The 14,393-nt window shown below is 37.9% G+C and overlaps 1 protein-coding gene across 7 annotated transcripts in view; it reads left to right on the top strand.

Moving 5' to 3' along the window:
- The window catches only part of NCOA6 (nuclear receptor coactivator 6), a 97,114-nt gene that overhangs the window by 57,342 nt on the left and 25,379 nt on the right, over positions 1–14,393 (top strand). For 5 of the 7 annotated variants that reach the window (XM_037043914.1, XM_037043913.1, XM_037043910.1 and 2 more), the window contains 5 exons: positions 3,015–3,143; positions 3,849–4,709; positions 6,723–6,869; positions 9,718–10,846; positions 13,314–13,435. In XM_037043914.1, the coding sequence (XP_036899809.1) occupies positions 3,015–3,143; positions 3,849–4,709; positions 6,723–6,869; positions 9,718–10,846; positions 13,314–13,435 (2,388 nt within the window). The remainder of the gene's footprint in view (positions 1–3,014; positions 3,144–3,848; positions 4,710–6,722; positions 6,870–9,717; positions 10,847–13,313; positions 13,436–14,393) is intronic. The other 2 variants (XM_037043912.1, XM_037043911.1) reach the window with 2 other exon arrangements.

Below are 14,393 nucleotides of genomic sequence, written 5' to 3'. Positions count from 1 at the left end.
AAAATTCAGGAAAAATAGGAAAACACAGAAAAAGAAGGGTAAAAAGCAGTGGTATCATAAAATGATAAACTAAAATATACCAGTATTTAACAATAAAATCAGATGGACTATGGACTCTGGAAACATGAAAGTAATCAAATTCAATAATAAAATCAGATTTAGCTGTGTGCTCTTATAGGAAACATAAATTATAAGGACTCAATTCATAGTTAAAAGGATAGGGAAAAAGATAATCCAAATGAATATTAACCAAGAAAAGGGGGACTCTTTTTATCAGATAAAAAACACAATTTAAGGTAAAAAGCTTTATGGAGAATAAATAAGAAGTAGTACCATTCTACAAGTAGAGAAGAAATTCTACAAAAAGGTAATTAAACTTGTATGTTCTTAATAAGCTAGCCTCAAAATATGTGAGGCAAAAATGGACAGAATTTCATGAAAATAGCAAATCTTAGGGGAAATTTTAACATACCTCTGTTAGTAATTGATGTATTGAGCTTATAAAAAATTGGTAAGGATATTATGACTAACATAATTAAAGTGATTTGATACAATGGGTATATGGTTGACCTTGAGTAACACAGAGATTTAAGGACCCCAACCATCCATGCAATAATAAATCAATATAACTTTTGACTCCCCCAAAACTTAAGTACTTATAGCCTATTATTGACTGGAAGCCTTACTATAACATAGACAGTTGATTTTAACACTCCTTTTGTATATTGTGTGTATTATAAGCTGCATTCTTATGATATAAAAGGTAGAGAAAAGGAAATGTTATTAAGAAAAATCATAAGGAAGAGGAAATACACTTGTAGTACTTACGTATTTATTGAAAGAAATCCACACGTGCACCTGCATGTTCAAACCCATGTTGTTCAAGGGCTAACTGATGGAAATCATGCACTAATAATTTAAGGGTTCTTAATCTTTTCAAGCATAAATGGAACATTTATATAAGCTGACCATGTATTATTCTAAAAACAAATTTTAGTAAAGGCCAAATATTGGTACCACACAGATTCTGTTTTCTAACCCATACGTAGTGTAACTAGGTCCGTGGCAAAAAAAAAAAGAAAAAACAAACCCTAACTAAAATATTCCATATTTTTAGAAATTAAAAAATACATTCTAAATACCCAATGATTTTTTTTCAAAATCAATAATCATAGACATAAGAAAATATTTAGAGTGGAATAATGAGAGCAGCACATATCAGAATTTGTGAGATGTCAGTAAAGTACTTGGAAGAAAATTAAGCCTTCGGATACTTATATTAGAGCAGAACTTTAACTGAAATTAACAAGCTATGCGTCTGACTTAAGAATTGAAAAAAACAACAGCAGAGTAATAATTTAGGAGGAAGGAAATAATAAAGATAAGAGCAGAAATAAGTAAAGCATGAATTTTAAGAAGCCCAGTAGAACAGAGGAGCAAAACCAAAAAATGTTTTCTTGGAAAGCCAACTAAATTGATGAATCGTAAAACAAGTGAAAAAAGAGGCACGGGCAGTACAAAGAATGGGGGAGAAAGTGTGTACATTAAAAGAATGTATTTTTTTATAGTATGTGAATTATGTCTCAATTTTTTAAAAAAGGGGAAAGGTATCCCATGAATAACTTTGTGCTAATAAATTTTAAAACATAATTCAAACTGACTTATTAATGAGATACAGAAACTTGAAAAATCGAAAACTACTTTAAAAATTGAAATAAATAAAAATCTGTTTCCCTATGAACTGATAGTACAACCCATAGGCCCAGTTGATTTTACAGGTGAATTTCACTAAATATTTAAAGAACAGATAGATGTATTTTTCCACAGCATAGAAAAAGAGGAAAGATGCTCTTCAACTCAGTTTGAAGTTATTTTTATCTTGATGCCAAAATTAAAGGAGGACCAGAAGAGAATATAATTATAGGCTGTTATCACTTATGAACATAGATGCTAAATCCTGAAAAACATAACAGTATCAGAAATTAGAGAGCTATGGAGCAAGAGAAGTTCCAGAAACCTAGTTGGAGTATAAACTGGTATAACCACTTTTGAGATCACTTTACCGATATCTAGTAAAATTGAATATGCTTATACTTTAAAACCTAGCAATTATAATTACATAGTGTAAAGACACTCTGCTCCTGTCCACAAGAATACAGGACATTACAAAGTTCTAAGAATGCAAAGTTAGAGTGGGGTAAGGTGGGGCTTATTAGTATTTATTAACAGGAGAAATGGATGTATGGGTTCTGTAAAATGGAGCATTATTAATGGCAGTCAAGATGAATAAAGCGCAAAAAATAATATTCAGTGCAAAAGGAAATAAGGCTACATATAATATAGTGTCATTTACATGAAGATTAAAAGCATACAAAATGCACCCTGGCTGGTGTAACTCAGTGGATTGAGTGCGGGCCTGTGAACCAAAGGATGGTGGTTCAATTCCCAGTCAGGGCACATGCCTGGGTTGCAGGCCAGTTCCCAGCAGGGGACCCATGAGAGGCAATCATACATTGATGTTTCTCTCCCTCTCTCCTTCCCTTCCTCTCTAAAGATAAATAAATAAATTTTTTTAAAAGCATACAAAATGCAATACAATTTACCTACATATATAGAAAAGAAATTAAAAAATGAAAAGAAATAAAGCATGCATGATTAAAAGGAATCTGAAGACTACATATAATGTAATGCCACTTACATGAAGATTAAAAGCATACAAAATGCAATGCAATTAACCTACGTATATGGAAAAGAAATTAAAAAATGAAAAATAAAATATCCATGAAACTGTTAACTCCAATTATAAGGTAAGAGGGAGGGAATGGAATGAGACTGGGAAGGAGTGGGGGTTTCTGGGGTATATATACATATGTATCTGAAGGATATGGGGCAAAATTCTTGGATGTGTATAAGGTAGATGATGGTACAGAAATTTTTCATATTCTTGAAATATTTCATTAAAAACAAATACTGTGTCAATTCCAGTACTCTATTCTAGAATTTTTTTTCTCTAGGATTAATAAGAATGACCAACCCAGCCACTGTTATGATACCCCAGGGTGGAAATGTGTCATCTTCCATGATGGCACCAGGCCACAATTCAGAGCTGCAGCCCAGGACTCCTCGCCCTGCTTCTCAGTCAGGTAACTACCCCCAGTCTTTTAGGATCAAAGTGGCTGGAACTCTGTGCACAGATGATTACACAATTCATCTGTCTTTGATGCAATTCCCAACTGCCCGACTTAAATGCCACCTCTTTACAAAATCTGCCCTAATTTCTTCAAGCTAAAAGTCATTATTTCCTTCTCTGAGTTTCTTATTATTCTCTTACCAGTCTTACCACAACATTCCTAAAAATGCATTTTTGGCCTACTTATTCCTGCAAGGTACCCCATTATAAGAGCATTCTAAATGGTGAAGTAAATTTGATAATTTGATCATCCTCCTGGAGGTACAAAATTAACATACTAGAGGCACCGAAAGTCTTACAGTGAAGGAACCTTTCTAAAGTTGTTAGGTCCACTGTTTTCCAAACCTAATTGACTGTGTTTTGTTTTTATTTATTTTCTATAACACTAATGAACATAGTTCCCAGAATGTGCTTTGAAAATACCAGGCCACATTTTATGTTTGGCTCTTATGTCCACTTTTGAATCATAAGCTCTTTTAGACGAGATTTATCTTTATGTCATTCTGGTATGTTGCTTTGCATGTAGAAGATGTTCACAAACATTTCACCAAATGGTCCCAGCAGATTTTACTCTATATTTACAGAATTGCCAAGACTACTGTTCTAGAATCTCAGTTGCACTAAGTTAATTTTTGCTTTGTTAACTGTCTTTAAACAGATACAATGGATCCACTCCTCTCTGGGCTCCATATACAGCAGCAAAGTCATCCCTCAGGATCTTTAGCACCCCCGCATCACCCAATGCAGCCTGTCCCTGTGAACAGACAAATGAACCCGGCTAATTTTCCCCAGCTGCAGCAGCAGCAGCATCAACAACAACAGCAGCAGCAACAGCAGCAGCAACAGTTGCAGGCAAGACCCCCACAGCAACATCAGCAGCAACAACCACAGGGAATTCGACCCCAGTTTACTGCCCCAACTCAGGTGCCTGTTCCTCCAGGCTGGAACCAGCTGCCTTCCGGAGCCCTTCAGCCTCCTCCAGCCCAGGGTTCTCTGGGGACAATGACTGCAAACCAAGGGTGGAAGAAGGCTCCCTTGCCTGGCCCAATGCAGCAGCAACTCCAGGCAAGACCATCCTTAGCCACGGTACAGACACCTTCCCACCCTCCCCCTCCATATCCCTTTGGCAGCCAGCAAGCCTCACAAGCCCATACAAACTTTCCTCAGATGAGCAATCCAGGCCAGTTCACAGCTCCTCAGATGAAGAGCATGCAGGGAGGGCCCTCCAGGGTTCCAACACCCCTGCAGCAGCCCCATCTCACCAACAAGTCTCCTGCCTCCTCACCCTCCTCCTTCCAGCAGGGATCCCCTGCATCCTCCCCAACGGTTAACCAAACTCAGCAGCAGATGGGACCAAGGCCACCTCAAAATAACCCACTTCCCCAGGGATTTCAACAGCCTGTCAGCTCTCCAGGTCGGAATCCTATGGTTCAACAGGGAAACGTGCCACCTAACTTCATGGTGATGCAGCAGCAACCACCAAACCAGGGGCCACAGAGTTTACATCCAGGCCTAGGAGGTGAGGAACACTGAAGCTATTTGTGTTAGTAAATCTACTGGAGATAGATCTTAGTGGAACTACAATTTTGAGATAATAGAGGGAGTGAAATAAGGATGTAATTATTTGGCTTTGTGGATATAGTGGTGACGTTTAATATAAATTAGTTAATTTGATACATTATGCATTATCTTACTGGTTATGGTTGAGCTAGCCCTCTGGATAAAAATACAGGTAAAATTCAATATAGAGATGCTCATTTTGTTTTCAAATTGTTTTTGCTTGAACTTGTACTAGTAAATTAAAATGTCAAAAAGAAATATGCATTGGATTAACATAATGCTCAGCTATAGAAAAAATTAAGATTATGCAATAGAGCAAAAATGAAAAGTACAGAGTCTTATTGGGGAAAAGGCCCATCTAGTCTTCAATTTTGATAATCCTAAATTAGTAACATAGCATGATATGTGTTAAATTTGATTAAAGTATTAAAGGGGAGTAAGTTCAGAAATCATTGACTTTTATAGTTTTATAATGCCAATGCCTGCTCCTTAGAGAGGGAATTCCACCAGTTATACCTAAAGGAGATTTATTTATTTATTTTGTAAGGTGCCTCTTGTATGAAGAAAAAGCAATGGAGCTTAATGTGTGAGGTAAAACGATTACAGTAAAACTTATCCATCTCCATGTTTATTATTTATTCTTATTAATCATTGATCTAGTGCACATGAATGTGCTTGGAGCTTTTCAGTAAGGTATAGAGAGTGTCAGTAATGTCATTATCTGATAAACACCCCCCCCACCAAAAGACACCCATTGCCTACCCAGAAAAAACCCTTGCATCTTTAGTGCGACATAGCAAAGGCATGTTCCCATATTTTCTGGTGAAATTAAGTTGCTCATCAGTCTTTTCACTCTCTTACAATTAATTTTATAGACGTGCAGGCTTCAATATTTTAATCCTAAGAAGTTTTTAGAAAATGCAAGAATGTTTCAGCTCTAAATTTCACTGTTCTGGGCATCTAGCCCTGGATCAGTGGAAGCTGGGTAGTCTCTCCTGCGAAAGCGATTTATGATTTAATTACAATGGAAGCATGCAAATGGGGACTTGTCACTGCTAAAGGACAAATGCATATTTGCCTACAAAGTGTTTTTCAGGACACTGAAAAATTTGGCCCTTAAAAAAATAAATGGACTAACACAAAAAAATTTAAGTGAGCTTTAGGTCTTGATGCTTTCATAGAGCAGTTGATGTGCTCACCTAGGTGATCTGGCCACATCAAGGCCTATGTTATAAACAATGAGTGGGTTCTGAGATTCTCCTTATTACAGATTTTCTGAAATTAAACTTTCCTATAAAAAGAAGTAATACTTCAGCGAGATTCTGTTAGAGCGTGGTTTTTGGTACCAAAGCTGTTAAAATTGCAGCAAACTTTATGAGAGAAAGGCGTGATGATAAATTTTATATAGCCTAACTTTGAAGCTCCTGTAAATCATTTCTAAAAAATGATAATGGGGGGAATTTTTTTACAAAGGAGATTGTCATCTATTTCCCTCAATGGAGGGGGGAAAAAAACCAAACCACCTATCTGTGCTTAATATCAGGACCCAGCTTTTGTTTTATAGTATTTCTTACGAATTTGTTTGAACATGAGAGAATTTATTCCATTGGTACCTGTGTTAAAGTAGGTAAAGTTTGGGGGTTCACTCTATTACAGAGGAAAATAAAGAGCTCTAAACCTTGCTGTGACGTGGCCTCAGATCACATTTAGGGAGCAGATTGCCATCTTTTCCTTGGCATGTTCTAAGTGTAAATTTTTTAGTATTTCTTTTTCATTTTGACAATGCTCATGTAAGAGATTGTGTTGATTTTTTTAACCATCTTTCCCAACCTGATTATTAAAGATCTTACCAGTGTGACAGAGAGCTAAGCCAGTGGAGACTTCATGCAGCTCATCCTTCCTTATTCATTCCACATCTAAGCAAGAGTATAAATTTGCCAGGTAACTGCCTTACTCATTGTTTTCTATTAAGGAATGCCTAAACGCCTCCCACCTGGCTTCTCAGCAGGACAGGCCAATCCGAACTTTATGCAAGGTCAGGTGCCTTCGACAACAGCAACCACCCCTGGGAATTCAGGAGCCCCTCAGCTGCAAGCAAATCAAAATGTCCAGCATGCAGGTTTGTTTTCTATGATTTATTCAGCAAGCATTTATTGAGCGTTGTGTGGTAGATACTGTGATAAGCAACAAAGGTAAACATAGATCCTGGTTTCTTCCCTTAATTTCAAACCCTTAAATATGAATTATTCTTTCAAGGCAGTAATTGAAGTACCGAAAGTAGGTAAAATGTCTCATGAACCTGGAAATGCCTAAAGAAAGGAGGTGAAACTTGAGTTATAGCAATTTCTTCTTTTTTGAGAAGAACCAAATAGTAAATATTTTAAGCTTGGCAACTAAACTCTGCTGTTGTGGTACAGAAATAGCCAGAGACAATACATAAAGGCTGTGTATTGGCTGTGTTCTATTTACAAACTGGCAGCAGTTTGTAACCACACTCCCTGATTGGGCTCATGGACTATAGTTTGCCAACCCCCGAGTTAGTAAAAAGGTGTTTTGGGGCAAAAGGTGTTTGTGGCAGAGAAAACTATAGGTACAAAGGCATATGGAGGCACATGGCATTTTGGACAGCTACCACTTTAAAAATCTCTATATAGTGGATGTTAGCTGTGTTTATTATGCTGAGTGTCTGAATTCTGATTTACACAGTGGTATTCAAAGACCAGACTTCAATCAGTACTGGTTTAATGCCAACAGTGTATTGCATATAAGAAATTTTGAAGGAGAAATAGAGTGGAGCAGAACAGTTAAAAAAAGTGTTTGTAAAACAGTGTTATATAAGCTCAGACTTCATGTTTTTGGTTGCTTAGGTATCATACAAGTAATCCTCTTACCCTTTCTCATTCAGGCAGTTAGGACTGAGTTAGTGCAAATATTTCCTCGACTCCATCCTCACTTGGAGTTAATTTAGTTGTGTGGTTCCAGCTTTAATTGTAAATCACTAAGGAATGAGAAAAATTCTAAGTTAACAAGAAATAGTTCAAACTACCTCTTGAAGGGCAAGGGTTAGGGCAAACTGCTTGTCTTTCCCTATTTGCTGGTGCAAAACTGCATTCCTGAGCTTTGTGAAATCATGTTTTCTGTAGGAGGTTTTGAAACAGTGATAAAATCATGATTCCTCTACCCAAACACAGCTCTGTACATTTGTATATGGTGCCTCCCACATACTGTTTTCATTTCCCCCTTTATCCCATATCAGATATCTCTAGCCCTGCCTGCCTTTTTCTGTACTCTTACCCTACTTTATTTTTACCTGTTAGCTTTTACTTCTTCCTGTAAAAATACTCATCTGTTATTGTCTTATGCCAACCAGACTTCAAGGTGTCAGGGGTTTGGTCTATCTTGTTTATTGATGTTACCTTAGTACCAAAAGTGCTTTGTATGTAGGCACTCAATAAATAATTGTTGATTGGATGAATATACACTGGCATATTCAGTTTATATACAGTGTTAATGGAGTTCACCTTAAGAGCTTATAAGACTGGTTTAGCAAATCTTCCTTGAGTTTCAGGAAAACTCTGAATAATGTGAGCAACAGACAGTTTGTCTCCTGCCTCCCTGGCTGGAGCATGGACTAGCCTCATAACTTTGTTGTGCCTGCCACGTTCTAGTCCCCATTTAATAGTGAAAAATAAAAGGGAGATAAAATAAGCTAGAAGGTTATTTAGTAAGAAGGGAGATATAATGCAAGTAGCTATAGGAAAATCCCAAAGACCCAAAATAAGTAAGCAATGCAACAAACCAGGCAGTGTTCTTTGTCTAAATTAGAAATCACTGAGAAGAATAGAACATGTCCCACGGGGTCCACCAAGAACTGCCAAGAGGATGGTCACTGAAGTTTTAATATCCCTTTTAACTATTCTGTATCTACAGCTTCTGGGTCATCTGTCAGTTTGACTCCTACCGGAGGCTCAGCTTTCAGATCAGGATTAAATAATTTTTACCACACTGGGGCAGAGGAGATCTGTCCTTAGGAAGTATTACGTATTCTTTTCTTTAAAGTGCGGCATCCAGGTATCACACAGGTAGTTATTACTTTTTCAAGAAGCATTTTTTAAATGTCTTGTCAACATTATTGAGGTTTTCCAAGAAGGTGTATCACATTCTTTGTTTCCTTGACTCATCTAAAGCAGGGCTTATTTCACTAGCCTACGTGTTTTTCATTAATTTTCATCTTCTTTTTAATCTCCTCACTGTCCATATTTATTTAATTCAGGAAAGGCTAAAACCAGTCCATACCCTGTGACATATTCACACATGTTCTCTTAAGGCCCAGGTCCCACCCCAAACTGAGATCTGTTACTAGACCCTGCAAGTGAGGGCAGGTATCACAGGGAAGATGCCATGTTCTACCCAAAGAGTCCCAGGAAAAAGCACAAGTTTTCATTGAACTTGGCTGTCACTTTAATCAACCCTACTCCGTGATCTCCCCAACATGCTGTCCAGAGCTCACCTTGACATCCACAGCTGGAGGCTGAAACCCAAGCAGGCCTGGAGGGTGGAACCCCATTCATCAGTTTAGGAAAAATTCATTTGGCCAGCAACAGATTCAGTGAGTTGTGGAGTACAAGTCCTTTTTAAATAATGAGTTGCTGCCTTGCTCTTCCTTTACTGTAAAAGAAAGTAAACTTTATTGATCTTTGAAATGTTATCTTTAAGTTACCTAATAGGAGTAATGAAATGGATTCTTCTCTATTGTATGATTATTGAGAATGTAACAATTATCCCACAGTCAAATCTCCATACTTTAGAAAACCCACAGAAAGTGTGTCAAGCACGCACATTTGTTTATGTTGGTCAGAGGATATATGGGTGGTGGGTGTTTTTCTAATTAAGGTAATTTTAGTATCTTAATACCAATAAGATGATAGTATTTCTTTCTGAAACTTTGTTTGTTTGTTTGTTTTAAGGTGGTCAAGGAGCTGGTCCTCCTCAAAACCAGATTCAAGTGTCCCATGGGCCACCAAATATGATGCAGCCCAGCCTCATGGGAATTCATGGCAACATGAACAACCAGCAGGCTGGTAGTTCTGGGGTTCCTCAGGTGAACCTGGGCAACATGCAAGGCCAGCCCCAGCAGGGCCCACCATCTCAGCTGATGAGCATGCACCAGCAGATTGTGCCCTCCCAAGGCCAGATGGTCCAGCAACAAGGAAGCTTGAACCCTCAAAACCCTATGATCCTTCCAAGGACCCCGCTTATGCCACAGGGCCAGATGATGGTGAACCCTCAGAGCCAAAATCTTGGGCCTTCGCCCCAAAGGATGACCCCACCCAAGCAAATGCTTACCCAGCAGGGCCCACAAATGATGGCGACGCACAACCAGATGATGGGGCCTCAGGGGCAAGTTTTGCTCCAACAGAACCCAATGATAGAGCAGATCATGACCAATCAAATGCAGGGGAATAAGCAGCAGTTTAACACTCAGAACCAATCCAATGTCATGCCGGGACCAGCACAGATAATGAGGGGACCAACTCCAAACATGCAAGGAAACATGGTGCAGTTTACGGGACAGATGTCAGGACAGATGTCAGGACAGATGCTACCCCAGCAAGGGCCTGTGAACAGCAGTCCTTCTCAGGTTATGGGGATTCAGGGGCAGGTGTTACGGCCACCAGGGCCCAGCTCACACATGGCCCAGCAGCATGGTGATCCTGCTACTACAGCAAATAATGATGTCAGCTTGTCTCAAATGATGCCTGATGTTAGCATGCAACAAACGAACATGGTTCCCCCCCATGTGCAGGCCATGCAGGGAAACAGTGCCTCGGGAAACCACTTCTCAGGCCATGGAATGCCTTTCAATGCACCTTTCAGCGGAGCACCCAATGGAAATCAGATGTCCTGTGGTCAGAATCCAGGCTTCCCAGTCAATAAGGACGTCACGCTAACAAGCCCATTATTGGTCAACTTACTGCAGAGTGACATCTCTGCAGGCCATTTCGGGGTAAACAATAAGCAAAATAATACCAGTGCAAATAAACCGAAGAAGAAGAAACCCCCTCGGAAGAAGAAAAATAGTCAGCAAGATCTAAAGTAGGTTATGATAGGTTTTGCTCAAAACTTACGCATTTATTTCTGTGTGGACTTTTTTTTTATGGAAAATTTTAAACGTACATAAAATTAGATATCATGAAATCCCCCTGCTTCAACAAATTTCAGCTCACAGCCTATCGTGCCTTTTATCTGTGCTTTACCCATTTTACCCTCTTGATTATTTTAAAGCTAATTAATTTTTAATATTTTAGAGTTATTTCTAAAAGATAACGAAAAATTTTTTAAAGACCGTACAACACTATTAGCACATCTAGAAAAATAATACTTCCTTGATATGCTCAGATAGCCAGTATTCAAATTTCTGTGGTTATCTCAAATTAACTTTTTTTTTACAGTTTGTCCAAATAAGGTTTCAAACAGGGTTTATGCATTGCAATCAACTCATATACTTCTCTTGTGTCGATAGTCTTTGAGGGGTTGTGGCACTCAGAGCCTGAAAAATAGCCAGTTCTACCACACTACAACTCCTTAGAGCACTTCAGGCTTATAAAGGCTGTTGGGGAACCAGAAAGGACCAATGTATCTTGGAAATGAAAACCACTTATGGAGATCCCTTGCTGCCTCTCAAATAGAAAGTGGTTTTTGTACAGGTGCCTTTCCTTTAAAGGTTCTTTATTATCCCTAGAAGCTTAAGACCTCACACTAAGATGATTGGACCTTTTAAATCAGTTACCCTTTTGGTAAAGGGTTCACCAGATGAGTTCTTTTGCAAGGTCACAGCGGGAAGGACAATTTATACTTCATTTTCTAAAGAATTTAAATCCTGTTTTGGCTTTAATAAAATAGTCCCAGAAAGAATACTGATTAAACTGAACTTTCTACTTTTAATTATTTATTAACAGGAAATAGTGACAAGTTGAGTATGAAATATGCTAATTGAAATAAATTACTAGAACTGTGGAGTATGGGAGCTTTAGATAAACAAGCATAAATGTTCAAAATCAACTACCTTTTGCCCAGCTTCCTTATTTCTTTGGTTGTACTCTAATATTATATCATGCTCACTTGCTGCTTCTTGAATCTCATAAATCAATAATTATATATTAACAACTTGTATTTTCCTGAGTTCAGACTCAATAAGCCTTTTAATTACAGCATTTTTCCACTAGATCTAAGTTGAATTCTATACTGCTCTCAACCTCTGGGAATATTATTTGCAGTAATGTTTATTTCCCCCAGTAGTCTTAAAAGTAAAATTATAAGGTTGTTCAGATGCTGTTGGTATGCATTTTGGCTGTCTTCACCAGCCCTGAGGGAGACTGTTTACTCGTGTGGGGATACAGGTTACGAAAGGGCATTATACAGTATCACTCCTAGGAAAGGGAGACAGTATGTTTAATGGGAAGAGCACCTAACCCCAGCTCTTTCACCAGCTCACTGTGGGGCCTTGGGCTTGTGTCTTACACCTCTTTAGGCCTTTGTTTTCTTATTCATAATATGAAGTGGTTGGACTAGACACCCAAGATTTTTTTTAGCAGTACAGTTCTTTGAAAGTAAAGAACACTCTAGAATCCTTGCCTATAATTTGAAGTGAGAGAGAAGTCATGTAAGAAACAAATTCATACAGGCCCCTGAGTATGCTAAGGACCTATTTCAGGTCCTAAGTTTCCATATCCTATGGTATGGCTTTTTAAATGGATTAAAGGTAAGGCTTATGAAACTACCCAGAATACAATGAGATGATATACTGACTAAAAGTAGGTGACCAAGATCAGGACAAAGGGAACCTTAAGGTCAGAAAAGCAAGGTGCAAATAGGAGTAAGATTATAAACAAAATGAGGATGTGAACACTCTGGTTCTTTGGGAATGTGGGTGTTAGTAGATAACATTTTCTCCATTTCCTTCCCATTAAAAATTTTAAGCTACACCTAGGTAAAAATGAAAGCATTCTGAAATCAATGGGATGTCTACAAATACTCTGCAACAAAATTAATTAGCTTTGTTCTGGTATTCTTCGTCTTTTTTCGTTCTGAGTACTATTTTCACCAGCAGCCTACAGCTACTTGCCAGGTATTATAAATTGTGGGAGCCACCACTGTAATATCCACAGAAAAGAGGCAATCTGGACTACTGGTTGAATTTGATACACCAGAGATAGTTTTGGTTTCACAAGAACAGTACTTTACAGTGTTGATAACCCAAACTGTAATCAAGTCTTAAAATGTCTAAAAGATGGATGATTACATGAAAATCATTATATCAGAAATTTGCAGAAGGCACTTTGAGTAAATAGCTATGCTATTGGATTGAGTAGATTTTAAATTTTAATGAGATTGCTAGATATTTCTATGCTAAATGTTAAATATTTTATCAAGACTAGAGAAATATAAATAATGGTATGGATGATCATGCAAACAGATTTTAGTTCTTCAGAAAGAGGGGATAAGTTAAGGTAATTTTGTGTATGAACTGTACAGTTTCCTCAAATGTGTCATCTGTTTTTAGCACCGCAGATCCTCGCCCAGCTGCTCTAGAGGAGGCCGATCAGCAGCCCTTGCCTGGAGAACAAGGAATTAACTTGGACAACTCAGGCCCTAAACTGCCAGAATTTTCAAACCGACCACCAGGTGATAAAATGTTAAAGATTATGTGCTTGTCATCATTTATACGGCATTACAAGACTTCTCTTCAAGGATACTATAATATATTATTTGGTCTCCTAACTATGCTAGCAGTTTAATGTGTCTGGTATTTGGAAAATTTGCCTTGATAGTAAGTCAAAGGTTCAAATATAATTTCTGATGGTATATTGATTTTGCTCAAATTAGATTTTATTTTATGTCCTCATTAGATCAGATTGAAATGTCAAGTGCCTATTTTTGTCAATCTCAAGGTTCTATTTGGCATCAAAATGGAATAAGATTAAATGAAAAGATGTTTTTTGCTCTAATCCTGCTTGCCTGCATCTTTCCTGCAGCCTTTTTTACTGGGCCATTCTCAGAGCACAGAACTACCACAGTTTAAAATAAGAAAGATACTTGTGTACCTATTGCCTAATTTAATAATTAGGACCGATATTGTTGAATCCCCCTGTGTTGTGCCCCTTTCTCTTGATAAAAAAATATTACCCTCTAAATGTTGAAAAATTATGTTGAAAAGGAAAAAGTTTCCAAAATTCATTTATCCAGCCTAGAATCATAGAACCAAACACACCTGTCACAATATCTCTACACCTGAGCAGTGATTTATAACCTTACTCCCCTGTAAGATGGTTGGAAACACACAAGCCTGTCACACTGCAGACATTTGCCTCTAAGTGTGCAAAAGATTATGTTTTGTTTCTTCCTCACGAGTTATGCCACCTTCTTTTTGCCATATAAGTTAGAGTGTGTTATTTTAGGGATAAACTTTAATCCACCCCTAATTTATGCATTTTAAAAGTGAGTCAAAAAGTCCACCATGATGTCAATAATTTATACTATTTATTACAAATTGTCTGGGCATACCACACTTCCAGTCAGTGAATCACAGCAGCACAATTGAGGCTGGGGGGTTACCAGTCTTTGCCTATATGTCTAGAAGGCA

This window comes from Sturnira hondurensis, unplaced genomic scaffold (genome assembly GCF_014824575.4).
Source record: "Sturnira hondurensis isolate 20B ecotype Veracruz unplaced genomic scaffold, ASM1482457v3 Scaffold0004136, whole genome shotgun sequence".
In the NCBI taxonomy this organism is placed as follows: Eukaryota; Metazoa; Chordata; class Mammalia; order Chiroptera; family Phyllostomidae; genus Sturnira; species Sturnira hondurensis.
This window is presented reverse-complemented; position numbering and strand designations above follow the sequence as displayed.